The sequence below is a fragment of the Rattus norvegicus genome, chromosome X (assembly GCF_036323735.1).
Source record: "Rattus norvegicus strain BN/NHsdMcwi chromosome X, GRCr8, whole genome shotgun sequence".
Taxonomy (NCBI): Eukaryota; Metazoa; Chordata; class Mammalia; order Rodentia; family Muridae; genus Rattus; species Rattus norvegicus.
In genome coordinates this window covers 60,704,843-60,732,426 of record NC_086039.1, presented here as the reverse complement: position 1 = coordinate 60,732,426, position 27,584 = coordinate 60,704,843, and the positions used below count along the sequence as shown (strand labels likewise).

Sequence of the window (27,584 nt, the reverse complement as noted above, 5' to 3'; positions counted from 1 at the left end):
GTGTTTCTGTCTCTACAGGCTCTGTCCCCGGCAGAAGCCTAATGGTTTCTAAGGGCTAAAGTCTCCGCCCCTTTACGGTGGCCCTGATGGGTCTAACTTCAGAGAGCGCGTGAACTAAATTCTGAGGTGTCTTAACACGTCTGTACGGGCATTGATGTCCACATCTCTATGGTGCCTTTGATGGGTCTGTATTCACAGTAGTCAGTCCGTCCGAGAAGGGTAAGATGGTTGGTGAGAGTAGAAGCTAACACCCCCGTACGGAAGCCTTAGTGGGTCTATCTCTACAGGCGCTGTCCGTGTTGGAAAGCTAATTATGACATATGGTCAAAGTCTCCCCCTACCCGCATACGATGGCCTAGGTGGGTCTAACCACAGAGACCTTGTGAACCAACTCCCGAAGCGACCTAATAGCTTTACAAAGTCATTGGTTGTTACCCCTGTATGGTGGCTTTCTTGGTTCTGTATTCATAGGATTCTATTGTTTTTGAGAGGGGTTAAGAGCTTTGTAGGAGCACAAGTTTCCACCCTTGTAAGGTGGCCTTAGTGGGTCTGTGTCTACACGCTCTGTCCCTGTCAGCAGCCTAATGATTTGTATGGACAAATATTTCTGCCCCTATATGGTGGCCCAGGTGGGACTGGGCACAGAGACCTCACGTATCGGATTCTGAGTTCTCCTAATAATTTACTCCAGGCATTGGTTTCTACCCCTGTATGTTTGCTTTGATGGGTCTGTAGTCATAGGATTCCAAGGTTTTCGTGAGGGCTAAATGTGTCTGCTAAACACAAAGCCCTGCAGCTGTACGGTGGCCTAAGTAGGTCTTTATCTATATTCCTTCCCCTTTTGGGAGCATAATTAGTATATATGGGCATAATTCTCCTCCCCTATATGATGGGCTTGGTGATTCTAACCACTGAGACCTTGTGAACAAGCTTCTGAAGTAACCTAAAAGGCTTATACAGAGATTGGTCTCCAGCCTTGTATAGTGGCTGTGTTGGGACTCTATTGGCAGGATTCCAAGTTTTTGTTTGTTTTTATTTTTTTTTATTTATTTATTTTTAGTGGGCTAATAGGGATCCTGAGAGTACACATTTCCACCCCTCTATGGAGGCCATCTGGGTCTTTTTCTGCAGGCCTTAGCCCTCCCCAGAAGCCTAACTAAGTTTTATGGGAGAAAGTCTCCGCCCATGTATGGTGGCCTTGGTGGGTGTAAAAACAGAGACCTAACGAACCAGCTTCTGAATTGACCTAGTTGTTTTACACAGGCATTGGTCTCTACCTCAGTATGGTGGCAGTGTTGTGTCTGTATTCGCAGGATTCCTTCACTTTCAAGAGGAGTTAAGAGGGTTTGCAAGAATACAAGTCTGTACCCTGGTACGGTGGCCTTAGTGAGTCTGTCTCTACAGGCCCAGCCCCTTTCGGAAGCCCATCGGTTTCTATGGGAAAAAGTCTCCGCCTATATACGGTGATCTTGGTAGTTCTAAACACGGAGACCTTGCGAACACCTTCTGAGGAGACCTAATATATCTGTCCAGGCATTTGTTTTCACCCCTGTACGGTGGCTGTGTTGGGTCTGTATTCACAGGATTCCATCATTTTTTTTTTTTAGCGTGTTAATTCGGTTGCTGAGAGTACAAGGTTCCACCTCTGTACGGTGGCCTTATTGGGTCATTCTCTACAGGCCTAGCCTCTGCCCGTGTATGGAAGCCTAATTAGGTGTTTTGGTGGTAATTCTCCACCCGTGTACGGTAGCCTTGGTGGGTCTAGTCACAGAGAACTCGCAAACCATCTTTGGAAGTGACCTAATAGGTTTGTACAGGCATTGATTTCTGCCACTAGATGGTCATTTTGTTAGGTCTATATCCAGAGGATTCCATCCGTTTCAGGAGGGGTTAGGAGGGTTTGTAGGAGCAGAAAGACCTTCCCTTGAATGGTGATCTTAGTGTTTCTGTCTCTACAGGCTCTGTCCCCGGCAGAAGCCTAATGGTTTCTAAGGGCTAAAGTCTCCGCCCCTTTACGGTGGCCCTGATGGGTCTAACTTCAGAGAGCAAGTGAACTAAATTCTGAGGTGTCTTAACACGTCTGTACGGCCATTGATGTCCACATCTCTATGGTGCCTTTGATGGGTCTGTATTCACAGTAGTCAGTCCGTCCGAGAAGGGTAAGATGGTTGGTGAGAGTAGAAGCTAACACCCCCGTACGGTAGCCTTAGTGGGTCTATCTCTACAGGCGCTGTCCGTGTTGGAAAGCTAATTATGACATATGGTCAAAGTCTCCCCCTACCCGCATACGATGGCCTAGGTGGGTCTAACCACAGAGACCTTGTGAACCAACTCCCGAAGCGACCTAATAGCTTTACAAATTCATTGGTTGTTACCCCTGTATGGTGGCTTTCTTGGTTCTGTATTCATAGGATTCTATTGTTTTTGAGAGTGGTTAAGAGCTTTGTAGGAGCACAAGTTTCCACCCTTGTAAGGTGGCCTTAGTGGGTCTGTGTCTACACGCTCTGTCCCTGTCAGCAGCCTAATGATTTGTATGGACAAATATTTCTGCCCCTATATGGTGGCCCAGGTGGGACTGGGCACAGAGACCTCACGAATCGGCTTCTGAGGTCTCCTAATAATTTACTACAGGCATTGGTTTCTACCCCTGTATGTTGGCTTTGATGGGACTGTAGTCATAGTATTCCAAGGTTTTCGTGAGGGCTAAATGTGTCTGCTAAACACAAAGCCCTGCAGCTGTACGGTGGCCTAAGTAGGTCTTTATCTATATTCCTTCCCCTTTTGGGAGCATAATTAGTATATATGGGCGGCATTCTCCTCCCCTATATGATGGGCTTGGTGATTCTAACCACTGAGACCTTGTGAACAAGCTTCTGAAGTAACCTAAAAGGCTTATACAGAGATTGGTCTCCAGCCTTGTATAGTGGCTGTGTTGGGACTCTATTGGCAGGATTCCAAGTTTTTTGTTTGTTTTTATTTTTTTTTATTTTTATTTTTTTAGTGGGCTAATAGGGATCCTGAGAGTACACATTTCCACCCCTCTAGGGAGGCCTTATGGGTCTTTGTCTGCAGGACTTAGCCCTCCCCAGAAGCCTAACTAAGTTTTATGGGAGAAAGTCTCCGCCCATGTATGGTGGCCTTGGTGGGTGTAAAAACAGAGACCTAACGAACCAGCTTCTGAATTGACCTAGTTGTTTTACACAGGCATTGGTCTCTACCTCAGTATGGTGGCAGTGTTGTGTCTGTATTCGCAGGATTCCTTCACTTTCAAGAGGAGTTAAGAGGGTTTGCAAGAATACAAGTCTGTACCCTGGTACGGTGGCCTTAGTGAGTCTGTCTCTACAGGCCCAGCCCCTTTCGGAAGCCCATTGGTTTCTATGGGAAAAAGTCTCCGCCTATATACGGTGATCTTGGTAGTTCTAAACACGGAGACCTTGCGAACACCTTCTGAGGAGACCTAATATATCTGTCCAGGCATTTGTTTTCACCCCTGTACGGTGGCTGTGTTGGGTCTGTATTCACAGGATTCCATCATTTTTTTTTTTTTTTTAGCGTGTTAATTCGGTTGCTGAGAGTACAAGGTTCCACCTCTGTACGGTGGCCTTATTGGGTCATTCTCTACAGGCCTAGCCTCTGCCCGTGTATGGAAGCCTAATTAGGTGTTTCGGTGGTAATTCTCCACCCGTGTACGGTAGCCTTGGTGGGTCTAGTCACAGAGAACTCGCAAACCATCTTCGGAAGTGACCTAATAGGTTTGTACAGGCATTGATTTCTGCCACTAGATGGTCATTTTGTTAGGTCTATATCCAGAGGATTCCATCCGTTTCAGGAGGGGTTAGGAGGGTTTGTAGGTGCAGAAAGACCTTCCCTTGAATGGTGATCTTAGTGTTTCTGTCTCTACAGGCTCTGTCCCCGGCAGAAGCCTAATGGTTTCTAAGGGCTAAAGTCTCCGCCCCTTTACGGTGGCCCTGATGGGTCTAACTTCAGAGAGCAAGTGAACTAAATTCTGAGGTGTCTTAACACGTCTGTACGGCCATTGATGTCCACATCTCTATGGTGCCTTTGATGGGTCTGTATTCACAGTAGTCAGTCCGTCCGAGAAGGGTAAGATGGTTGGTGAGAGTAGAAGCTAACACCCCCGTACGGAAGCCTTAGTGGGTCTATCTCTACAGGCGCTGTCCGTGTTGGAAAGCTAATTATGACATATGGTCAAAGTCTCCCCCTACCCGCATACGATGGCCTAGGTGGGTCTAACCACAGAGACCTTGTGAACCAACTCCCGAAGCGACCTAATAGCTTTACAAAGTCATTGGTTGTTACCCCTGTATGGTGGCTTTCTTGGGTCTGTATTCATAGGATTCTATTGTTTTTGAGAGGGGTTAAGAGCTTTGTAGGAGCACAAGTTTCCACCCTTGTAAGGTGGCCTTAGTGGGTCTGTGTCTACACGCTCTGTCCCTGTCAGCAGCCTAATGATTTGTATGGACAAATATTTCTGCCCCTATATGGTGGCCCAGGTGGGACTGGGCACAGAGACCTCACGTATCGGATTCTGAGTTCTCCTAATAATTTAATCCAGGCATTGGTTTCTACCCCTGTATGTTTGCTTTGATGGGTCTGTAGTCATAGGATTCCAAGGTTTTCGTGAGGGCTAAATGTGTCTGCTAAACACAAAGCCCTGCAGCTGTACGGTGGCCTAAGTAGGTCTTTATCTATATTCCTTCCCCTTTTGGGAGCATAATTAGTATATATGGGCATAATTCTCCTCCCCTATATGATGGGCTTGGTGATTCTAACCACTGAGACCTTGTGAACAAGCTTCTGAAGTAACCTAAAAGGCTTATACAGAGATTGGTCTCCAGCCTTGTATAGTGGCTGTGTTGGGACTCTATTGGCAGGATTCCAAGTTTTTGTTTGTTTTTATTTTTTTTTATTTATTTATTTTTAGTGGGCTAATAGGGATCCTGAGAGTACACATTTCCACCCCTCTATGGAGGCCATATGGGTCTTTTTCTGCAGCCTTAGCCCTCCCCAGAAGCCTAACTAAGTTTTATGGGAGAAAGTCTCCGCCCATGTATGGTGGCCTTGGTGGGTGTAAAAACAGAGACCTAACGAACCAGCTTCTGAATTGACCTAGTTGTTTTACACAGGCATTGGTCTCTACCTCAGTATGGTGGCAGTGTTGTGTCTGTATTCGCAGGATTCCTTCACTTTCAAGAGGAGTTAAGAGGGTTTGCAAGAATACAAGTCTGTACCCTGGTACGGTGGCCTTAGTGAGTCTGTCTCTACAGGCCCAGCCCCTTTCGGAAGCCCATCGGTTTCTATGGGAAAAAGTCTCCGCCTATATACGGTGATCTTGGTAGTTCTAAACACGGAGACCTTGCGAACACCTTCTGAGGAGACCTAATATATCTGTCCAGGCATTTGTTTTCACCCCTGTACGGTGGCTGTGTTGGGTCTGTATTCACAGGATTCCATCATTTTTTTTTTTTAGCGTGTTAATTCGGTTGCTGAGAGTACAAGGTTCCACCTCTGTACGGTGGCCTTATTGGGTCATTCTCTACAGGCCTAGCCTCTGCCCGTGTATGGAAGCCTAATTAGGTGTTTTGGTGGTAATTCTCCACCCGTGTACGGTAGCCTTGGTGGGTCTAGTCACAGAGAACTCGCAAACCATCTTTGGAAGTGACCTAATAGGTTTGTACAGGCATTGATTTCTGCCACTAGATGGTCATTTTGTTAGGTCTATATCCAGAGGATTCCATCCGTTTCAGGAGGGGTTAGGAGGGTTTGTAGGAGCAGAAAGACCTTCCCTTGAATGGTGATCTTAGTGTTTCTGTCTCTACAGGCTCTGTCCCCGGCAGAAGCCTAATGGTTTCTAAGGGCTAAAGTCTCCGCCCCTTTACGGTGGCCCTGATGGGTCTAACTTCAGAGAGCAAGTGAACTAAATTCTGAGGTGTCTTAACACGTCTGTACGGCCATTGATGTCCACATCTCTATGGTGCCTTTGATGGGTCTGTATTCACAGTAGTCAGTCCGTCCGAGAAGGGTAAGATGGTTGGTGAGAGTAGAAGCTAACACCCCCGTACGGTAGCCTTAGTGGGTCTATCTCTACAGGCGCTGTCCGTGTTGGAAAGCTAATTATGACATATGGTCAAAGTCTCCCCCTACCCGCATACGATGGCCTAGGTGGGTCTAACCACAGAGACCTTGTGAACCAACTCCCGAAGCGACCTAATAGCTTTACAAATTCATTGGTTGTTACCCCTGTATGGTGGCTTTCTTGGTTCTGTATTCATAGGATTCTATTGTTTTTGAGAGGGGTTAAGAGCTTTGTAGGAGCACAAGTTTCCACCCTTGTAAGGTGGCCTTAGTGGGTCTGTGTCTACACGCTCTGTCCCTGTCAGCAGCCTAATGATTTGTATGGACAAATATTTCTGCCCCTATATGGTGGCCAGGTGGGACTGGGCACAGAGACCTCACGAATCGGCTTCTGACGTCTCCTAATAATTTACTACAGGCATTGGTTTCTACCCCTGTATGTTGGCTTTGATGGGTCTGTAGTCATACGATTCCAAGGTTTTCGTGAGGGCTAAATGTGTCTGCTAAACACAAAGCCCTGCAGCTGTACGGTGGCCTAAGTAGGTCTTTATCTATATTCCTTCCCCTTTTGGGAGCATAATTAGTATATATGGGCGGCATTCTCCTCCCCTATATGATGGGCTTGGTGATTCTAACCACTGAGACCTTTTGAACAAGCTTCTGAAGTAACCTAAAAGGCTTATACAGAGATTGGTCTCCAGCCTTGTATAGTGGCTGTGTTGGGACTCTATTGGCAGGATTCCAAGTTTTTTGTTTGTTTTTATTTTTTTTTTATTTTTTATTTTTTTAGTGGGCTAATAGGGATCCTGAGAGTACACATTTCCACCCCTCTAGGGAGGCCTTATGGGTCTTTGTCTGCAGGCCTTAGCCCTCCCCAGAAGCCTAACTAAGTTTTATGGGAGAAAGTCTCCGCCCATGTATGGTGGCCTTGGTGGGTGTAAAAACAGAGACCTAACGAACCAGCTTCTGAATTGACCTAGTTGTTTTACACAGGCATTGGTCTCTACCTCAGTATGGTGGCAGTGTTGTGTCTGTATTCGCAGGATTCCTTCACTTTCAAGAGGAGTTAAGAGGGTTTGCAAGAATACAAGTCTGTACCCTGGTACGGTGGCCTTAGTGAGTCTGTCTCTACAGGCCCAGCCCCTTTCGGAAGCCCATTGGTTTCTATGGGAAAAAGTCTCCGCCTATATACGTTGATCTTGGTAGTTCTAAACACGGAGACCTTGCGAACACCTTCTGAGGAGACCTAATATATCTGTCCAGGCATTTGTTTTCACCCCTGTACGGTGGCTGTGTTGGGTCTGTATTCACAGGATTCCATCATTTTTTTTTTTTTAGCGTGTTAATTCTGTTGCTGAGAGTACAAGGTTCCACCTCTGTACGGTGGCCTTATTGGGTCATTCTCTACAGGCCTAGCCTCTGCCCGTGTATGGAAGCCTAATTAGGTGTTTTGGTGGTAATTCTCCACCCGTGTACGGTAGCCTTGGTGGGTCTAGTCACAGAGAACTCGCAAACCATCTTTGGAAGTGACCTAATAGGATTGTACAGGCATTGATTTCTGCCACTAGATGGTCATTTTGTTAGGTCTATATCCAGAGGATTCCATCCGTTTCAGGAGGGGTTAGGAGGGTTTGTAGGAGCAGAAAGACCTTCCCTTGAATGGTGATCTTAGTGTTTCTGTCTCTACAGGCTCTGTCCCCGGCAGAAGCCTAATGGTTTCTAAGGGCTAAAGTCTCCGCCCCTTTACGGTGGCCCTGATGGGTCTAACTTCAGAGAGCGCGTGAACTAAATTCTGAGGTGTCTTAACACGTCTGTACGGGCATTGATGTCCACATCTCTATGGTGCCTTTGATGGGTCTGTATTCACAGTAGTCAGTCCGTCCGAGAAGGGTAAGATGGTTGGTGAGAGTAGAAGCTAACACCCCCGTACGGAAGCCTTAGTGGGTCTATCTCTACAGGCGCTGTCCGTGTTGGAAAGCTAATTATGACATATGGTCAAAGTCTCCCCCTACCCGCATACGATGGCCTAGGTGGGTCTAACCACAGAGACCTTGTGAACCAACTCCCGAAGCGACCTAATAGCTTTACAAAGTCATTGGTTGTTACCCCTGTATGGTGGCTTTCTTGGTTCTGTATTCATAGGATTCTATTGTTTTTCAGAGGGGTTAAGAGCTTTGTAGGAGCCCAAGTTTCCACCCTTGTAAGGTGGCCTTAGTGGGTCTGTGTCTACACGCTCTGTCCCTGTCAGCAGCCTAATGATTTGTATGGACAAATATTTCTGCCCCTATATGGTGGCCCAGGTGGGACTGGGCACAGAGACCTCACGAATCGGATTCTGAGGTCTCCTAATAATTTACTACAGGCATTGGTTTCTACCCCTGTATGTTGGCTTTGATGGGTCTGTAGTCATAGGATTCCAAGGTTTTCGTGAGGGCTAAATGTGTCTGCTAAACACAAAGCCCTGCAGCTGTACGGTGGCCTAAGTAGGTCTTTATCTATATTCCTTCCCCTTTTGGGAGCATAATTAGTATATATGGGCATAATTCTCCTCCTCTATATGATGGGCTTGGTGATTCTAACCACTGAGACCTTGTGAACAAGCTTCTGAAGTAACCTAAAAGGTTTATTCAGAGATTGGTCTCCAGCCTTGTATAGTGGCTGTGTTGGGACTCTATTGGCAGGATTCCAAGTTTTTTGTTTGTTTTTATTTTTTTTTTTTATTTTTTTATTTTTTTTTTTAGTGGGCTAATAGGGATTCTGAGAGTACACATTTCCACCCCTCTAGGGAGGCCTTATTGGGTCTTTGTCTGCAGGCCTTAGCCCTCCCCAGAAGCCTAACTAAGTTTTATGGGAGAAAGTCTCCGCCCATGTATGGTGGCCTTGGTGGGTGTAAAAACAGAGACCTACGGAACCAGCTTCTGAATTGACCTAGTTGTTTTACACAGGCATTGGTCTCTACCTCAGTATGGTGGCAGTGTTGTGTCTGTATTCGCAGGATTCCTTCACTTTCAAGAGGAGTTAAGAGGGTTTGCAAGAATACAAGTCTGTACCCTGGTACGGTGGCCTTAGTGAGTCTGTCTCTACAGGCCCAGCCCCTTTCGGAAGCCCTTTGGTTTCTATGGGAAAAACTCTCCGCCTATATACGGTGATCTTGGTAGTTCTAAACACGGAGACCTTGCGAACACCTTCTGAGGAGACCTAATATATCTGTCCAGGCATTTGTTTTCACCACTGTACGGTGGTGTGTTGGGTCTGTATTCACAGGATTCCATCATTTTTTTTTTTTAGCGTGTTAATTCGGTTGCTGAGAGTACAAGGTTCCACCTCTGTACGGTGGCCTTATTGGGTCATTCTCTACAGGCCTAGCCTCTGCCCGTGTATGGAAGCCTAATTAGGTGTTTTGGTGGTAATTCTCCACCCGTGTACGGTAGCCTTGGTGGGTCTAGTCACAGAGAACTCGCAAACCATCTTCGGAAGTGACCTAATAGGTTTGTACAGGCATTGATTTCTGCCACTAGATGGTCATTTTGTTAGGTCTATATCCAGAGGATTCCATCCGTTTCAGGAGGGGTTAGGGTTTGTAGGAGCAGAAAGACCTTCCCTTGAATGGTAATCTTAGTGTTTCTGTCTCTACAGGCTCTGTCCCCCGCAGAAACCTAATGGTTTCTAAGGGCTAAAGTCTCCGCCCCTTTACGGTGGCCCTGATGGGTCTATCTTCAGAGAGCAAGTGAAATAAATTCTGAGGTGTCTTAACACGTCTGTACGGGCATTGATGTCCACATCTCTATGGTGCCTTTGATGGGTCTGTATTCACAGTAGTCAGTCCATCCGAGAAGGGTAAGATGGTTGGTGAGAGTAGAAGCTAACACCCCCGTACGGAAGCCTTAGTGGGTCTATCTCTACAGGCGCTGTCCGTGTTGGAAAGCTAATTATGACATATGGTCAAAGTCTCCCCCTACCCGCATACGATGGCCTAGGTGGGTCTAACCACAGAGACCTTGTGAACCAAGTCCCGAAGTGACCTAATAGCTTTACAAAGTCATTGGTTGTTACCCCTGTATGGTGGCTTTCTTGGTTCTGTATTCATAGGATTCTATTGTTTTTGAGAGGGGTTAAGAGCTTTGTAGGAGCACAAGTTTCCACCCTTGTAAGGTGGCCTTAGTGGGTCTGTGTCTACACGCTCTGTCCCTGTCAGCAGCCTAATGATTTGTATGGACAAATATTTCTGCCCCTATATAGTGGCCCAGGTGGGACTGGGCACAGAGACCTCACGAATCGGATTCTGACGTCTCCTAATAATTTACTACAGGCATTGGTTTCTACCCCTGTATGTTGGCTTTGATGGGTCTGTAGTCATACGATTCCAAGGTTTTCGTGAGGGCTAAATGTGTCTGCTAAACACAAAGCCCTGCAGCTGTACGGTGGCCTAAGTAGGTCTTTATCTATATTCCTTCCCCTTTTGGGAGCATAATTAGTATATATGGGCGGCATTCTCCTCCCCTATATGATGGGCTTGGTGATTCTAACCACTGAGACCTTGTGAACAAGCTTCTGAAGTAACCTAAAAGGCTTATACAGAGATTGGTCTCCAGCCTTGTATAGTGGCTGTGTTGGGACTCTATTGACAGGATTCCAAGTTTTTTGTTTGTTTTTATTTTTTTTTTTAATTTTTTTTTTTTTAGTGGGCTAAAAGGGATCCTGAGAGTACACATTTCCACCCTTCTAGGGAGGCATATTGGGTCTTTGTCTGCAGGCCTTAGCCCTCCCCAGAAGCCTAACTAAGTTTTATGGGAGAAAGTCTCCGCCCATGTATGGTGGCCTTGGTGGGTGTAAAAACAGAGACCTAACGAACCAGCTTCTGAATTGACCTAATTGTTTTACACAGGCATTGGTCTCTACCTCAGTATGGTGGCAGTGTTGTGTCTGTATTCGCAGGATTCCTTCACTTTCAAGAGGAGTTAAGAGGGTTTGCAAGAATATAAGTCTGTACCCTGGTACGGTGGCCTTAGTGAGTCTGTCTCTACAGGCCCAGCCCCTTTAGGAAGCCCATTGTTTTCTAGGGGAAAAGTCTCCGCCTATATACGGTGATCTTGGTAGTTCTAAACACGGAGACCTTGCGAACACTTTTTGAGGAGACCTAATATATCTGTCCAGGCATTTGTTTTCACCCCTGTACGGTGGCTGTGTTGGGTCTGTATTCACAGGATTCCATCATTTTTTTTTTTAGCGTGTTAATTCGGTTGCTGAGAGTACAAGGTTCCACCTCTGTACGGTGGCCTTATTGGGTCATTCTCTACAGGCCTAGCCTCTGCCCGTGTATGGAAGCCTAATTAGGTGTTTTGGTGGTAATTCTCCACCCCTGTAAGGTAGCCTTGGTGGGTCTAGTCACAGAGAACTCGCAAACCATCTTCGGAAGTGACCTAATAGGTTTGTACAGGCATTGATTTCTGCCACCTTATGGTCATTTTGTTAGGTCTATATCCAGAGGATTCCATCCGTTTCAGGAGGGGTTAGGAGGGTTTGTAGGAGCAGAAAGACCTTCCCTTGAATGGTGATCTTAGTGTTTCTGTCTCTACAGGCTCTGTCCCCGGCAGAAGCCTAATGGTTTCTAAGGGCTAAAGTCTCCGCCCCTTTACGGTGGCCCTGATGGGTCTAACTTCAGAGAGCGCGTGAACTAAATTCTGAGGTGTCTTGACACGTCTGTACGGGCATTGATGTCCACATCTCTATGGTGCCTTTGATGGGTCTGTATTCACAGTAGTCAGTCCGTCCGAGAAGGGTAAGATGGTTGGTGAGAGTAGAAGCTAACACCCCCGTACGGAAGCCTTAGTGGGTCTATCTCTACAGGCGCTGTCCGTGTTGGAAAGCTAATTATGACATATGGTCAAAGTCTCCCCCTACCCGCATACGATGGCCTAGGTGGGTCTAACCACAGAGACCTTGTGAACCAACTCCCGAAGTGACCTAATAGCTTTACAAAGTCATTGGTTGTTACCCCTGTATGGTGGCTTTCTTGGTTCTGTATTCATAGGATTCTATTGTTTTTGAGAGGGGTTAAGAGCTTTGTAGGAGCCCAAGTTTCCACCCTTGTAAGGTGGCCTTAGTGGGTCTGTGTCTACACGCTCTGTCCCTGTCAGCAGCCTAATGATTTGTATGGACAAATATTTCTGCCCCTATATGGTGGCCCAGGTGGGACTGGGCACAGAGACCTCACGAATCGGATTCTGAGGTCTCCTAATAATTTACTACAGGCATTGGTTTCTACCCCTGTATGTTGGCTTTGATGGGTCTGTAGTCATAGGATTCCAAGGTTTTCGTGAGGGCTAAATGTGTCTGCTAAACACAAAGCCCTGCAGCTGTACGGTGGCCTAAGTAGGTCTTTATCTATATTCCTTCCCCTTTTGGGAGCATAATTAGTATATATGGGCATAATTCTCCTCCTCTATATGATGGGCTTGGTGATTCTAACCACTGAGACCTTGTGAACAAGCTTCTGAAGTAACCTAAAAGGTTTATTCAGAGATTGGTCTCCAGCCTTGTATAGTGGCTGTGTTGGGACTCTATTGGCAGGATTCCAAGTTTTTTGTTTGTTTTTATTTTTTTTTTTTTATTTTTTTATTTTTTTTTAGTGGGCTAATAGGGATTCTGAGAGTACACATTTCCACCCCTCTAGGGAGGCCTTATTGGGTCTTTGTCTGCAGGCCTTAGCCCTCCCCAGAAGCCTAACTAAGTTTTATGGGAGAAAGTCTCCGCCCATGTATGGTGGCCTTGGTGGGTGTAAAAACAGAGACCTAACGAACCAGCTTCTGAATTGACCTTGTTGTTTTACACAGGCATTGGTCTCTACCTCAGTATGGTGGCAGTGTTGTGTCTGTATTCGCAGGATTCCTTCACTTTCAAGAGGAGTTAAGAGGGTTTGCAAGAATACAAGTCTGTACCCTGGTACGGTGGCCTTAGTGAGTCTGTCTCTACAGGCCCAGCCCCTTTCGGAAGCCCTTTGGTTTCTATGGGAAAAACTCTCCGCCTATATACGGTGATCTTGGTAGTTCTAAACACGGAGACCTTGCGAACACCTTCTGAGGAGACCTAATATATCTGTCCAGGCATTTGTTTTCACCCCTGTACGGTGGCTGTGTTGGGTCTGTATTCACAGGATTCCATCATTTTTTTTTTTAGCGTGTTAATTCGGTTGCTGAGAGTACAAGGTTCCACCTCTGTACGGTGGCCTTATTGGGTCATTCTCTACAGGCCTAGCCTCTGCCCGTGTATGGAAGCCTAATTAGGTGTTTTGGTGGTAATTCTCCACCAGTGTACGGTAGCCTTGGTGGGTCTAGTCACAGAGAACTCGCAAACCATCTTCTGAAGTGACCTAATAGGTTTGTACAGGCATTGATTTCTGCCACTAGATGGTCATTTTCTTAGGTTTATATCCAGAGGATTCCATCCGTTTCAGGAGGGGTTAGGGTTTGTAGGAGCAGAAAGACCTTCCCTTGAATGGTGATCTTAGTGTTTCTGTCTCTACAGGCTCTGTCCCCGGCAGAAGCCTAATGGTTTCTAAGGGCTAAGGTCACCGCCCCTTTACGGTGGCTCCTGATGGGTCTAACTTCAGAGAGCAAGTGAACTAAATTCTGAGGTGTCTTAACACGTCTGTACGGGCATTGATGTCCACATCTCTATGGTGCCTTTGATGGGTCTGTAGTCACAGTAGTCAGTCCGTTCCAGAAGGGTAAGATGGTTGGTGAGAGTAGAAGCTAACACCCCCGTACGGAAGCCTTAGTGGGTCTATCTCTACAGGCGCTGTCCGTGTTGGAAAGCTAATTATGACATATGGTCAAAGTCTCCCCCTACCCGCATACGATGGCCTAGGTGGGTCTAACCACAGAGACCTTGTGAACCAACTCCCGAAGTGACCTAATAGCTTTACAAAGTCATTGGTTGTTACCCCTGTGTGGTGGCTTTCTTGGTTCTGTATTCATAGGATTCTATTGTTTTTGAGAGGGGTTAAGAGCTTTGTAGGAGCACAAGTTTCCACCCTTGTAAGGTGGCCTTAGTGGGTCTGTGTCTACACGCTCTGTCCCTGTCAGCAGCCTAATGATTTGTATGGACAAATATTTCTGCCCCTATATGGTGGCCCAGGTGGGACTGGGCACAGAGACCTCACGAATCGGCTTCTGAGGTCTCCTAATAATTTACTACAGGCATTGGTTTCTACCCCTGTATGTTGGCTTTGATGGGTCTGTAGTCATAGGATTCCAAGGTTTTCGTGAGGGCTAAATGTGTCTGCAAAACACAAAGCCCTGCAGCTGTACGGTGGCCTAAGTAGGTCTTTATCTAAATTCCTTCCCCTTTTGGGAGCATAATTAGTATATATGGGCGGCATTCTCCTCCCCTATATGATGGGCTTGGTGATTCTAACCACTGAGACCTTGTGAACAAGCTTCTGAAGTAACCTAAAAGGTTTATACAGAGATTGGTCTCCAGCCTTGTATAGTGGCTGTGTTGGGACTCTATTGGCAGGATTCCAAGTTTTTTGTTTGTTTTTATTTTTTTTTTATTTTTTTTTTTTAGTGGGCTAATAGGGATCCTGAGAGTACACATTTCCACCCCTCTAGGGAGGCCTTATTGGGTCTTTGTCTGCAGGCCTTAGCCCTCCCCAGAAGCCTAACTAAGTTTTATGGGAGAAAGTCTCCGCCCATGTATGGTGGCCTTGGTGGGTGTAAAAACAGAGACCTAACGAACCAGCTTCTGAATTGACCTAGTTGTTTTACACAGGCATTGGTCTCTACCTCAGTATGGTGGCAGTGTTGTGTCTGTATTCGCAGGATTCCTTCACTTTCAAGAGGAGTTAAGAGCGTTTGCAAGAATACAAGTCTCTACCCTGGTACGGTGGCCTTAGTGAGTCTGTCTCTACAGGCCCAGCCCCTTTCGGAAGCCCATTGGTTTCTATGGGAAAAAGTCTCCGCCTATATACGGTGACATTGGTAGTTCTAAACACGGAGACCTTGCGAACACCTTTTGAGGAGACCTAATATATCTGTCCAGGCATTTGTTTTCACCCCTGTACGGTGGCTGTGTTGGGTCTGTATTCACAGGATTCCATCATTTTTTTTTTTAGCGTGTTAATTCGGTTGCTGAGAGTACAAGGTTCCACCTCTGTACGGTGGCCTTATTGGGTCATTCTCTACAGGCCTAGCCTCTGCCCGTGTATGGAAGCCTAATTAGGTGTTTTGGTGGTAATTCTCCACCCGTGTACGGTAGCCTTGGTGGGTCTAGTCACAGAGAACTCGCAAACCATCTTCGGAAGTGACCTAATAGGTTTGTACAGGCATTGATTTCTGCCACCTTATGGTCATTTTGTTAGGTCTATATCCAGAGGATTCCATCCGTTTCAGGAGGGGTTAGGAGGGTTTGTAGGAGCAGAAAGACCTTCCCTTGAATGGTGATCTTAGTGTTTCTGTCTCTACAGGCTCTGTCCCCGGCAGAAGCCTAATGGTTTCTAAGGGCTAAAGTCTCCGCCCCTTTACGGTGGCCCTGATGGGTCTAACTTCAGAGAGCGCGTGAACTAAATTCTGAGGTGTCTTAACACGTCTGTACGGGCATTGATGTCCACATCTCTATGGTGCCTTTGATGGGTCTGTATTCACAGTAGTCAGTCCGTCCGAGAAGGGTAAGATGGTTGGTGAGAGTAGAAGCTAACACCCCCGTACGGAAGCCTTAGTGGGTCTATCTCTACAGGCGCTGTCCGTGTTGGAAAGCTAATTATGACATATGGTCAAAGTCTCCCCCTACCCGCATACGATGGCCTAGGTGGGTCTAACCACAGAGACCTTGTGAACCAACTCCCGAAGTGACCTAATAGCTTTTCAAAGTCATTGGTTGTTACCCCTGTATGGTGGCTTTCATGGTTCTGTATTCATAGGATTCTATTGTTTTTGAGAGGGGTTAAGAGCTTTGTAGGATCACAAGTTTCCACCCTTGTAAGGTGGCCTTAGTGGGTCTGTGTCTACACGCTCTGTCCCTGTCAGCAGCCTAATGATTTGTATGGACAAATATTTCTGCCCCTATATGGTGGCCCAGGTGGGACTGGGCACAGAGACCTCACGAATCGGCTTCTGAGGTCTCCTAATAATTTACTACAGGCATTGGTTTCTACCCCTGTATGTTGGCTTTGATGGGACTGTAGTCATAGGATTCCAAGGTTTTCGGGAGGGCTAAATGTGTCTGCTAAACACAAAGCCCTGCAGCTGTACGGTGGCCTAAGTAGGTCTTTATCTATATTCCTTCCCCTTTTGGGAGCATAATTAGTATATATGGGCGGAATTCTCCTCCCCTATATGATGGGCTTGGTGATTCTAACCACTGAGACCTTGTGAACAAGTTTCTGAAGTAACCTAAAAGGTTTATACAGAGATTGGTCTCCAGCCTTGTATAGTGGCTGTGTTGGGACTCTATTGGCAGGATTCCAAGTTTTTTGTTTGTTTTTATTTTATTTTATTTTTTTTTTAGTGGGCTAATAGGGATCCTGAGAGTACACATTTCCAGCCCTCTAGGGAGGCCTTATTGGGTCTTTGTCTGCAGGCCTTAGCCCTCCCCAGAAGCCTAACTAAGTTTTATGGGAGAAAGTCTCCGCCCATGTATGGTGGCCTTGGTGGGTGTAAAAACAGAGACCTAACGAACCAGCTTCTGAATTGACCTAGTTGTTTTACACAGGCATTGGTCTCTACCTCAGTATGGTGGCAGTGTTGTGTCTGTATTCGCAGGATTCCTTCACTTTCAAGAGGAGTTAAGAGCGTTTGCAAGAATACAAGTCTCTACCCTGGTACGGTGGCCTTAGTGAGTCTGTCTCTACAGGCCCAGCCCCTTTCGGAAGCCCATTGGTTTCTATGGGAAAAAGTCTCCGCCTATATACGGTGATCTTGGTAGTTCTAAACACGGAGACCTTGCGAACACCTTCTGAGGAGACCTAATATATCTGTCCAGGCATTTGTTTTCACCCCTGTACGGTGGCTGTGTTGGGTCTGTATTCACAGGATTCCTTCATTTTTTTGTTTTAGCGTGTTAATTCGGTTGCTGAGAGTACAAGGTTCCACCTTTGTACGGTGGCCTTATTGCATCATTCTCAACAGGCCTAGCCTCTGCCCGTGTATGGAAGCCTAATTAGGTGTTTTGGTAGTAATTCTCCACCCCTTTACGGTAGCCTTGGTGGGTCTAGTCACAGAGAACTCGCAAACCATCTTCGGAAGTGACCTAATAGGTTTGTACAGGCATTGATTTCTGACACTAGATGGTCATTTTCTTAGGTTTATATCCAGAGGATTCCATCCGTTTCAGGAGGGGTTAGGAGGGTTTGTAGGAGCAGAAAGACCTTTCCTTGAATGGTGATCTTAGTGTTTCTGTCTCTACAGGCTCTGTCCCCGGCAGAAGCCTAATGGTTTCTAAGGGCTAAGGTCTCAGCCCCTTTACGGTGGCCCTGATGGGTCTAACTTCAGAGAGCGCGTGAACTAAATTCTGAGGTGTCTTAACATGTCTGTACGGGCATTGATGTCCACATCTCTATGGTGCCTTTGATGGGTCTGTATTCACAGTAGTCAGTCCGTCCGAGAAGGGTAAGATGGTTGGTGAGAGTAGAAGCTAACACCCCCGTACGGTAGCCTTAGTGGGTCTACCTCTACAGGCGCTGTCCGTGTTGGAAAGCTAATTATGACATATGGTCAAAGTTTCCCCCTACCCGCATACGATGGCCTAGGTGGGTCTAACCACAGAGACCTTGTGAACCAACTCCCGAAGTGACCTAATAGCTTTACAAAGTCATTGGTTGTTACCCCTGTATGGTGGCTTTCTTGGTTCTGTATTCATAGGATTCTATTGTTTTTTAGAGAGGGGTTAAGAGCTTTGTAGGAGCACAAGTTTCCACCCTTGTAAGGTGGCCTTAGTGGGTCTGTGTCTACACGCTCTGTCCCTGTCAGCAGCCTATTGATTTGTATGGACAAATATTTCTGCCCCTTTATGGTGGCCCAGGTGGGACTAGGCACAGAGACCTTACGAATCGGCTTCTGAGATCTCCTAATAATTTACTACAGGCAATGGTTTCTACCCCTGTATGTTGGCTTTGATGGGACTGTAGTCATAGGATTCCAAGGTTTTCGGGAGGGCTAAATGTGTCTGCTAAACACAAAGCCCTGCAGCTGTACGGTGGCCTAAGTAGGTCTTTATCTATATTCCTTCCCCTTTTGGGAGCATAATTAGTATATATGGGCGGAATTCTCCTCCCCTATATGATGGGCTTGGTGATTCTAACCACTGAGACCTTGTGAACAAGCTTCTGAAGTAACCTAAAAGGTTTATACAGAGATTGGTCTCCAGCCTTGTATAGTGGCTGTGTTGGGACTCTATTGGCAGGATTCCATGTTTTTTCTTTGTTTTTATTTTTTATTTTTTTTTAGTGGGCTAATAGGGATCCTGAGAGTACACATTTCCAGCCCTCTAGGGAGGCCTTATTGGGTCTTTGTCTGCAGGCCTTAGCCCTCCCCAGAGGCCTAACTAATTTTTATAGGAGAAAGTCTCCGCCCATGTATGGTGTCCTTTGTGGGTGTAAAAACAGAGACCTAACGAACCAGTTTTTGAATTGACCTAGTTGTTTTACACAGGCATTGGTCTCTACCTCAGTATGGTGGCAGTGTTGTGTCTGTATTCGCAGGATTCCTTCCCTTTCAAGAGGAGTTAGAGGGTTTGCAAGAATACAAGTCTCTACCCTGGTACGGTGGCCTTAGTGAGTCTGTCTCTACAGGCCCAGCCCCTTTCGGAAGCCCTTTGGTTTCTATGGGAAAAAGTCTCCGCCTATATACGGTGATCTTGGTAGTTCTAAACACGGAGACCTTGCGAACACCTTCTGAGGAGACCTAATATATCTGTCCAGGCATTTGTTTTCACCCCTGTACAGTGGCTGTGTTGGGTCTGTATTCACAGGATTCCATCATTTTTTTTTTTTTAGCGTGTTAATTCGGTTGCTGAGAGTACAAGGTTCCACCTCTGTACAGTGGCCTTATTGCATCATTCTCAACAGGCCTAGCCTCTGCCCGTGTATGGAAGCCTAATTAGGTGTTTTGGTAGTAATTCTCCAACCCTTTACGGTAGCCTTGGTGGGTCTAGTCACAGAGAACTCGCAAACCATCTTCGGGAGTGACTTAATAGGTTTGTACAGGCATTGATTTCTGCCACTAGATGGTCATTTTGTTAGGTCTATATCCAGAGGATTCCATCCGTTTCAGGAGGGGTTAGGAGGGTTTGTTGGAGCAGAAAGACCTTCCCTTGAATGGTGATCTTAGTGGTTCTGTCTCTACAGGCTCTGTCCCCGGCAGACGCCTAATGGTTTCTAAGGGTTAAAGTCTCTGCCCCTTTACAGTGGCCCAGATGGGTCTAACTTCCGAGAGCGCGTGAACTAAATTCTGAGGTGTCTTAACACGTCTGTACGGGCATTGATGTCCACATCTCTATGGTGCCTTTGATGGGTCTGTATTCACAGTAGTCTGTCCGTTCGAGAAGGGTAAGATGGTTGGTGAGAATAGAAGCTAACACCCCCGTACGGTAGCCTTAGTGGGTCTATCTCTACAGGCGCTGTCCGTGTTGGAAAGCTAATTATGACATATTGTCAAAGTTTCCCCCTACCCGCATACGATGGCCTAGGTGGGTCTAACCACAGAGACCTTGTGAACCAACTCCCGAAGTGACCTAATAGCTTTACAAAGTCATTGGTTGTTACCCCTGTATGGTGGCTTTCTTGGTTCTGTATTCATAGGATTCTATTGTTTTTGAGAGGGGTTAAGAGCTTTGTAGGAGCACAAGTTTCCACCCTTGTAAGGTGGCCTTAATGGGTCTGTGTCTACACACTCTGTCCCTGTCAGCCTCCTAATGATTTGTATGGACAAATATTTCTGCCCCTATATGGTTGCCTTTGTGGGTCTAACCACAGAGACTTCAGGATTTGGCTTCTGAAGTGACGTAATAGTTTTGTACAGGCATTGTTTTCTACCCCTGTATGTTGTGTCTGATGTGTCTGTTTTCCCAGGATTCATTTTCTATCAAGAGGAGTGAGAACATTTGTGAGTGTACAAAACCCTACCCTTCTATGGTGTTCTTAGTTGGTCTGTCTCTACAGGCCATTCCCCTCTTTAAGCTTAGTGGTTTGTATGGGCAAAAATCTCCACTCGTTTACAGTGGCCTTGTGTGTCTGTTTACAAAGACGTTGTTAACCATCTCCTGAAGTGACGTCATAGATTTTTACAGGCATTGGATTCCACTCTTAGATTGTGGTTTTCGTGTGTCTGTATTCACAGGACTCCATCCCTGTTAAGGGTGCTAATTGGCTTTATGACAGCCCAAGGCTCCACCCCTGTATGGTAGCTGTAGTTTGCCTGTCTCTACAGGACCTGCCCCTGTTATGAAGCCTAAGTATGTTTTATTGGCAAGGTGTCTGCCGTGTATGGTGGCTTTCGTGGGTCTATTCACAGAGACCTTCCCTACCAACTCCTCAAATGGTCTAATAGTTTGAGTACAGGCATAGCTCTGTGCCCCTGTGTGTTGGCCTTGGTGGGTCTACCAGCACAGGCTTCCCATTCCCCTACTGCTCTGGTAGTCTAATTGGGTATTTATAGGCACAGGTGTTTGAGTATGTACTCTGTATGGTGGCCTTGGTTGGTATTTCTGCACAGGCTCCCCCGGATTGAGAAGAGTAATTCAGTTTTTCAGATCACATATCTCTGCTGCTGTATGCTGGCTTTAGTGGGTCTATCTCTACAAGCCCTGCCCTTTCTGAAGGCCTACCTGTGTTGTATGCGCTAAAGTTTCTCAGCCCCTGAGTGTTGGCCTTAATGGGTCTGTCTCTAGTGGCCCTGCCCCTGTCTGGAGGCTTAATTATGTTGAATGGGCAAACGTTTCTGTCCTATATAGTGGCCTTAGTGGGTCTATTTACACAGGCTTTCCTCACCCCATGTCTGACTGCCTAATTTGGTGAATACAGATATAGGTCTGTGCCCCTCTTTGGTGGCCTACTTGGGTCTCCCTGCACAGGATTCTGTACCTTTTCAGGCGCTAATTTGTTTTTTCATAGCGTATGTCACTGCCCCTGTTATGTTACCTTAGTGGGTTGGTCTCTATAAGCCCTGCCCCTGTGTGAAGGCCTAACTGGGTTATATGAGCACAAGTCTCTACTCCTATCTTGTGTCCTTAGTGTGTTTGTCTGCATAGGCCTTGGCAATCTCAGCCTCTGGTGGCCTAATTGCATGTATACAGACAAAGGTCTCTGCCCCTGTATGTTAGTTAGCCTTTGTTGAGTCTATATCCACCCACCTGCTAAGTCTGACTGCCTAACTAGGTGTGTATGGGCACAGGTCTCCCCCACACCAGTAGCAGGCTTTAGTGTTTTTTTCTGCACAGGAGTCACTAACCACCTCTTGTTGTTGCCTAGGGTATGTGAAGGCATAAGTCTCTGCCTCTATATGGTGGCCTTGGTGGGTATATCTGCATAGGACTCTGTCCCTTTTGAAAGGGATAATTGGTTTTGTTAGAGTACAAGTCTCTGCCTCTTTATGGTAGCCTTAAGTGGGTCTGTGTCTATAGTCCTTGTTTTGCATCTGGTGCCCAAACTATGTTGTATGGGTAGAGGTCTTTGTCCCTGCATGGTGACCTTAGTGGGTACATTTACATAGGCCCCTGCTCCTTTCTAGCAGGCTGTGTTTGTAAGGGCACAAGTATTCTCTGCCCCTGTCTTGTGGCCTTCGTGGTTTGTCTCTAAGGTGTCTGCACCTGTGAGTTGGCTTTAGTTATTCTGTTTCTACAGGCCTCCACCCCTTTCTATCAGGATAATTGTGTTTGTCAGGGCAGAGGCCTCTGCTCTGTGAGGTGGTCTATGTGGGTCTGTCTACAGTGTCCTCTCCATTGTCTGTGTGGAGTCCTATGTGGTTTTGTATAGGCACAGATCTCTGTTACTGCATGGTGGCTTTAGTGGGTCTGTCTGTACTGGCCTCTGTCCTTGTATGGTGTCCTTAATATTCATTTGTATAGGCCTTTTTCCCTTTCTAGCTGGCTAATTTGGTTTGTAAGAGCATAGGTCTATGTTCCTGTATGATGGCCTCCACTGATATGTGGCAATGTGGCAGTCTTAAGAAGGTTGCGCGCTCTCTCTCTCTCTCTCTCTCTCTCTCTCTCTCTCTCTCTCTCTCTCTCTTCCTCTGTCTTTGTCTGGCAGCCTAAGTGGTATTATATGGGCGCAGGTCTCTGCCTCTGCATGGAACTTAATTGGGTCTTTTTGCACAGACCTACACCCCTTCATGGCAGTTTAAGTGGGTTTATGTGGATACAGGTCTCTGCCCCTGCATGGTGGCCTAAGTTCATCTGTCTGCTTAGCACTTCCAAGTGAACATACTGAAAAACCTAACCTCTTGGAAGCCTGAAACTAGACTTTTATGCAGTGGCCTAACCAGTTTTAATTTCTTCCACAGGGTTTGCAGAAAAGAGGTTGATCCACGAGTACGGGAAACCTGGTATGTTCCTAGAAAGATGTTCTCCTGGAAAGCTGCAAAAACAGGTCTTCATTAAATCCAAGGTATTCTCTACCTGGTAGTACTGTGATGCTTACAGGTTATCACTCTTATCCTTCCAGATTCCTGCCTGTCAGCTCTTCTACTTCAGCCTTGAGCCCAGTCATCATGCCTAGGGGTCAAAAGAGTAAGAACCGCTCCCGTGCAAAACGACAGCAGGCACGCAGGGAGGTCCCAGAAGTTCAGCCCACTGCAGAGAAAGCAGGGTCTTCTGTTGACGAGAGCGTTGGCTCCAGCTTCCCTGATGGTTCTGCTCCTCAGGGTGTGAAAACCCCTGGATCTTTTGGTGCAGGTGTGTCCTGCGCAGGCTCTGGTATAGGTGTTAGGAATGCTGCTGGTTTTGCTGATCAGAAAAGTTCAGATGGCACCCAGGCAGGGGCTTCTGTTCAGCACACACTTAAAGATCCTATCATGAGGAAGGCTAGTGTGCTGATAGAATTCCTGCTAGATAAATTTAAGATGAAAGAAGCAGTTACAAAGAGTGAAATGCTGGCAGTAGTCAACAAGAAGTATAAGGAACATTTCTCTGAGATCCTCCGGAGAACTTCTGCACGCCTAGAGTTAGTCTTTGGTCTTGAATTGAAGGAAATAGATGCCAGCACTCAATCCTATTTGCTGGTGGGCAAACTGGGTCTTTCCACTGAGGGAAGTTTGAGTAGTAATTGGGGGTTGCCCAAGACAGGTCTCCTGATGTCCATCCTAGGTGTGATCTTCATGAAGGGTAACCGTGCCACTGTGCAAGAGGTCTGGCAATTTCTGAATGGAGTGGGGGTATATGCTGGGAAGAAGCACTTAATCTTTGGAGAGCCTGAGGCATTTATAACAGATCTAGTGCAGGAAAATTACCTGGCGTACCGCCAGGTACCTAGCAGTGATCCCCCAAGCTATGAGTTCCTGTGGGGACCCAGAGCCCATGCTGAAACCACCAAGATGAAAGTCCTGGAAGTTTTAGCTAAGGTCAATGGCACTGTCCCTAGTGCCTTCCCTAATCTCTATCAGTTGGCTCTTAGAGATCAGGCAGAGGGTACCAAGAAGAAGAGTTCAAGGCAAGGCTGTTGATTCCAAGGTCCTATCCCATAAGTCCTCTAATATGTAATTGAGTCTGTTCTATAATGTTTGAAGAACAGTCAGGCTCCTAATCAGTAGAGTTCATAGCATTTCAGAACCAGTATGTATACATTCTTGGCCTGTTATACATTATTAGAATGGAGGCTACTATTGTTATTTTTCAATTTTTTTTTAACTAAACAGTGCTTTGAGCCTTGCTTTCTGTTAAGTGCATAAAGAGGTAACTGTCATTTGTCAGTTTTGTTATTTTGCAACAAACTGGAAAACCTTAAATTGTTTTTATTAAACATTGTATAACATCGCATTGGAGAAGGGATTTTCACGGCAGTGTGATATCATACAGTGGTGAAACAACAGTGAATTGGGAAAGTTACTATTGTTACTTTGGAAAGTTTTATATATGAATGTGATTGTTAGTTTCTTACTTTTTTTTGTATAATGTTACGTGAAATAAAGTTGGACTTGATGACTACTCAAATTTGTAAGAAAGTAAATTATAGTGCTCTATTAATTTATTATTTTCTTCAAGGATTAACTATGCATTGGTTCTCTGTAAGTTTCTCCAGTAGCACTGGATCTAGTAGAAAAAAACAAAATATAGACACTGACAATGAGTAATTGGAGTCTAGAGGCAGCTACATACTATCTAAGATAGTAAGAGAATAACATACTATCTAAGATATAAATGACATAGAGACGATATGAGGAACATGACATTTTCCTGAAAGCTAAGTATAAATTATTGTGGAATACATTACAATAGGCAATTCAAATAGTGTACATGAACTAAAATGCTGCTCACCAAATATTGCTATGATGTACTAATTAAGTAATCTTTCCCCCTACCCCTTCCCCCTTCCCCTGCTTCTATGAAAATGCTCCCTAACCCACCCACTCCCTGCTACCTCCCTGCACTGGCATTCCCCTACACGGGCATTTAGCTTCACAGGATCAAGGGGCTCTCCTCCTATTGATGCCCAAAAAGGCCATTCTTTGCTACATATGCAGCTGGAGTCATGGGTCCCTCCATATGTACTCTTTGGTTAGTGGTTTAGTCCCTGGGAGCTCTGAGAAGTATGGTTGGTTGATATTGTTGTTCTTCCTATGGGGTTGCAAATGCCTTTGGCTCCTTCAGTCCTTTCTCTAACTCCTCCATTGGGGACCCAGTACTCAGTTCAATGGTTGGCTACAGGCAACAGCCTTTGTATTTGTAAGGCTTTGGCAGAGCCTCTCAGAAGACAGTTATACCAGACTCCTGTTAGCATACATCTTTTGGCCTCTGAAATAGTGGCTTTGGTGACTGTATATGGGATGGAACCCCAGGTGGGGTAGTCTCTGGATGGCCTTTCCTTTCAGTCTCTGCTCCTCACTTTGTCTCTATTTCCTCCTGTGAGAATTTTTGTTTTACTTTCTGAAAAGGTCTGAAGCATCCACATTTTGGTCTTCCTTCTTCTTGAGGTTCCTATGGTCTGTTGATTGTATCTCCAGTAATTCGAGCTTTAGGGCTAATATCCACTTACCAGTAAGTACATACCATGTGTATTCTTTTGTGATTGGGTTACCTCACTTAGGATGATATTTTCTAGCTCCATCCATTTGCTTATGAATTTCATGAAGTCGTTTTCCATTGTGTAAATGTACCACATTTTCTGTATCCATCCCTCTGTTGAAGGGCATCTGGTTTTTTTCCAGCTTCTGGCTGTTATAAATAAGGGTGCTATGAACATAGTGGAGCATGTTTCTTTGTTGTATGTTGGAGCCCAGGAGAGGTATAGCTGATTTCTCATGTAGTACTATATCCAGTATTCTGAAGAATCACCAGACTGATTTCCAGAGTGGTTATACCAGCTTACAAATCCCACCAACAATGGAGGAATGTTCCTCTTTCTCCACATCCTCGCCAGCATCTACTGTCACCTGAGTTTTTGTTCTTAGCCATTCTGACTGGTGTGAGGTGGAATATCAGGGTTGTTTTGATTTGCGTTTCCCTGATGACTAGGATGTTGAACATTTCTTTAGGTTCTTCATGGCCATTTGACCTTCTTCAGTTGGGAATTCTTTGTTTAGCTCTGGATCCAATCTATTAATAGGATTATTTGATTCTCTGGCATCTAACTTCTGGGGTTGATTCCCATTTTTCCCATATTGTTGGTTCACATTTTGTCCTGTTAAGAATGTCCTTGCATTACAGAATCTTTGCAATTTTATGAGGTCCTAATTGTCTATTGTTGATCTTAGAACATAAGCTATTAGTGTACTGTTTAGTAATTTTCCCCTGTGTCCATGTATTCAAGGCTCTTCCCCACTTTTTCTTCTATTAGTTTGAGTGTATCTTGTTTTATATGAAGGTTCTTGATCTACTTGGACTTGAGCTTTGCACAAGGAAATAAGAAATGATAGATTTGCATTCTTCTACATGGTGACCTCCAGTTGAATCAGCGCCGTTTGTTGAAAATGGTATCTTTTTTCTACCGGATTCTTTTAGCTCCTTTGTCAAAGATCAATTGCACCAAAGTGTGTGGGTTCATTTCTGGATCTTTAATTCCCTTCCTTTGATCTACTTGTCTGTGTCTGAACTAATATCATACAGTTTTTGTGACTGTTGCTCTATAGTACTGCTTGAGGTCAGGGACAGTGAATCCCCAGAAGTTCATTTATTGTTGAAAATAATTTTTGCAATCCTGGGTTTTTTATTATTCCAAATGAATTTGCCAATTGTTCTTTATAACTCCCTGAAGAATTGAGTGGGAAATTTGTTGGGGATTGCATTGAAACTGTAGATTGATTTAGGCAAGATGGCCACTTTTACTATATTAATCCTGCCAATCCATGAACATGAGATTCCATCTTCTGAGATCTTTGTCAAATTCCTTCTTCAGCAACTTGAAGTTCTTTCACTTGAATGATTAGTCATATAAGGTATTTTATCTTATTTGTAGCTATTATGAAAACTGTGGTTTCTCTAATATCTTTCTCAGCCTGTACATTTTTTCAGTAGACAAAGGCTACTGATTTACTTTTTTACTCAGCTACTTTGCACTTAAGTATACTATCATATCATCTGCAAATAGTGATATTTTGACTTCTTCCTTCCAATTTGTATCCCTTTGACCTACTTTTGTTGTCTAATTGCTCTGGCTAGGATTCGACTCCTTTCTTTGTTTTGTGCATTTGGTGTTTTGACTATTATGTGACAGGAGGAATTCCTTTTTTGGTCCAATCTATTTGGAGTTCTGTAGGCTTCTTGTATGTGTATGGGCATCTCTTTCTTTAGCTTAGGGAAGTTTTCTTCTGTAATTTTGTTGAAGATATTTATTGGTCCTTTAAGTTGGGAGCCTTTACTCTATTCTATACCTATTATCCTTAGGTTTGAGCTTCTCATTGTGTCCTTGATTTCCTGGATGTTTTGTGTTAGGAACTTTTTATGTTTTACATTATCTTTGACTGTTGTGTCAATGTTTTCTATAGTATCTTCTGCCCCTGAAATTCTCTCTTCTATCTCTTGTATTCTGTTGGTGATGCTTGCATCTATGACTCCTGATCTCTTCCCTAGATTTTCTAGATTGTCTCCCTTTGTGCTTTCTTTATTGTTCCTGTTTCCATTTTTAGATCCTGGATGGTTTTGTTCAATTCCTTCACCTGTTTGTTTGTGTTTTCATGTAATTCTTTAAGGGACTTTTGTATTTCCACTTTAAGGGGTTCTACTTGTTTACCTGTGCTGTCCTGTATTTCTTTAAGGGAGTCATTTATGTCCTTCTTAAAGTCCTCCCTCATCATTGTGAGTTGTGATTTTAAAGCAAAATCTTGTCTTTCTGGTATGTTGGG

The 27,584-nt window shown here is 45.2% G+C and overlaps 2 protein-coding genes across 3 annotated transcripts in view; both read left to right on the top strand.

The window, feature by feature from the left end:
• The window catches only part of Mageb4 (MAGE family member B4), a 73,669-nt gene extending 49,436 nt beyond the window's left edge, over positions 1–24,233 (top strand). The window contains 2 exon segments of the mRNA NM_001177683.1: positions 22,593–22,634; positions 22,754–24,233. Of these exon segments, the coding sequence (NP_001171154.1) occupies positions 22,800–23,750 (951 nt within the window). The 5' untranslated portion in view covers positions 22,593–22,634; positions 22,754–22,799 and the 3' untranslated portion in view covers positions 23,751–24,233.
• Mageb6b1 (MAGE family member B6B1) overlaps positions 22,591–27,584 on the top strand; it is a 75,179-nt gene continuing 70,185 nt past the window's right edge. Inside the window, exon 1 of one of the 2 annotated variants that reach the window (XM_063279900.1) lies at positions 22,591–22,696. The gene's annotated coding sequence lies outside the window, so the exon portion shown is untranslated. The remainder of the gene's footprint in view (positions 22,697–27,584) is intronic. The other variant, XM_063279902.1, reaches the window with a different exon arrangement.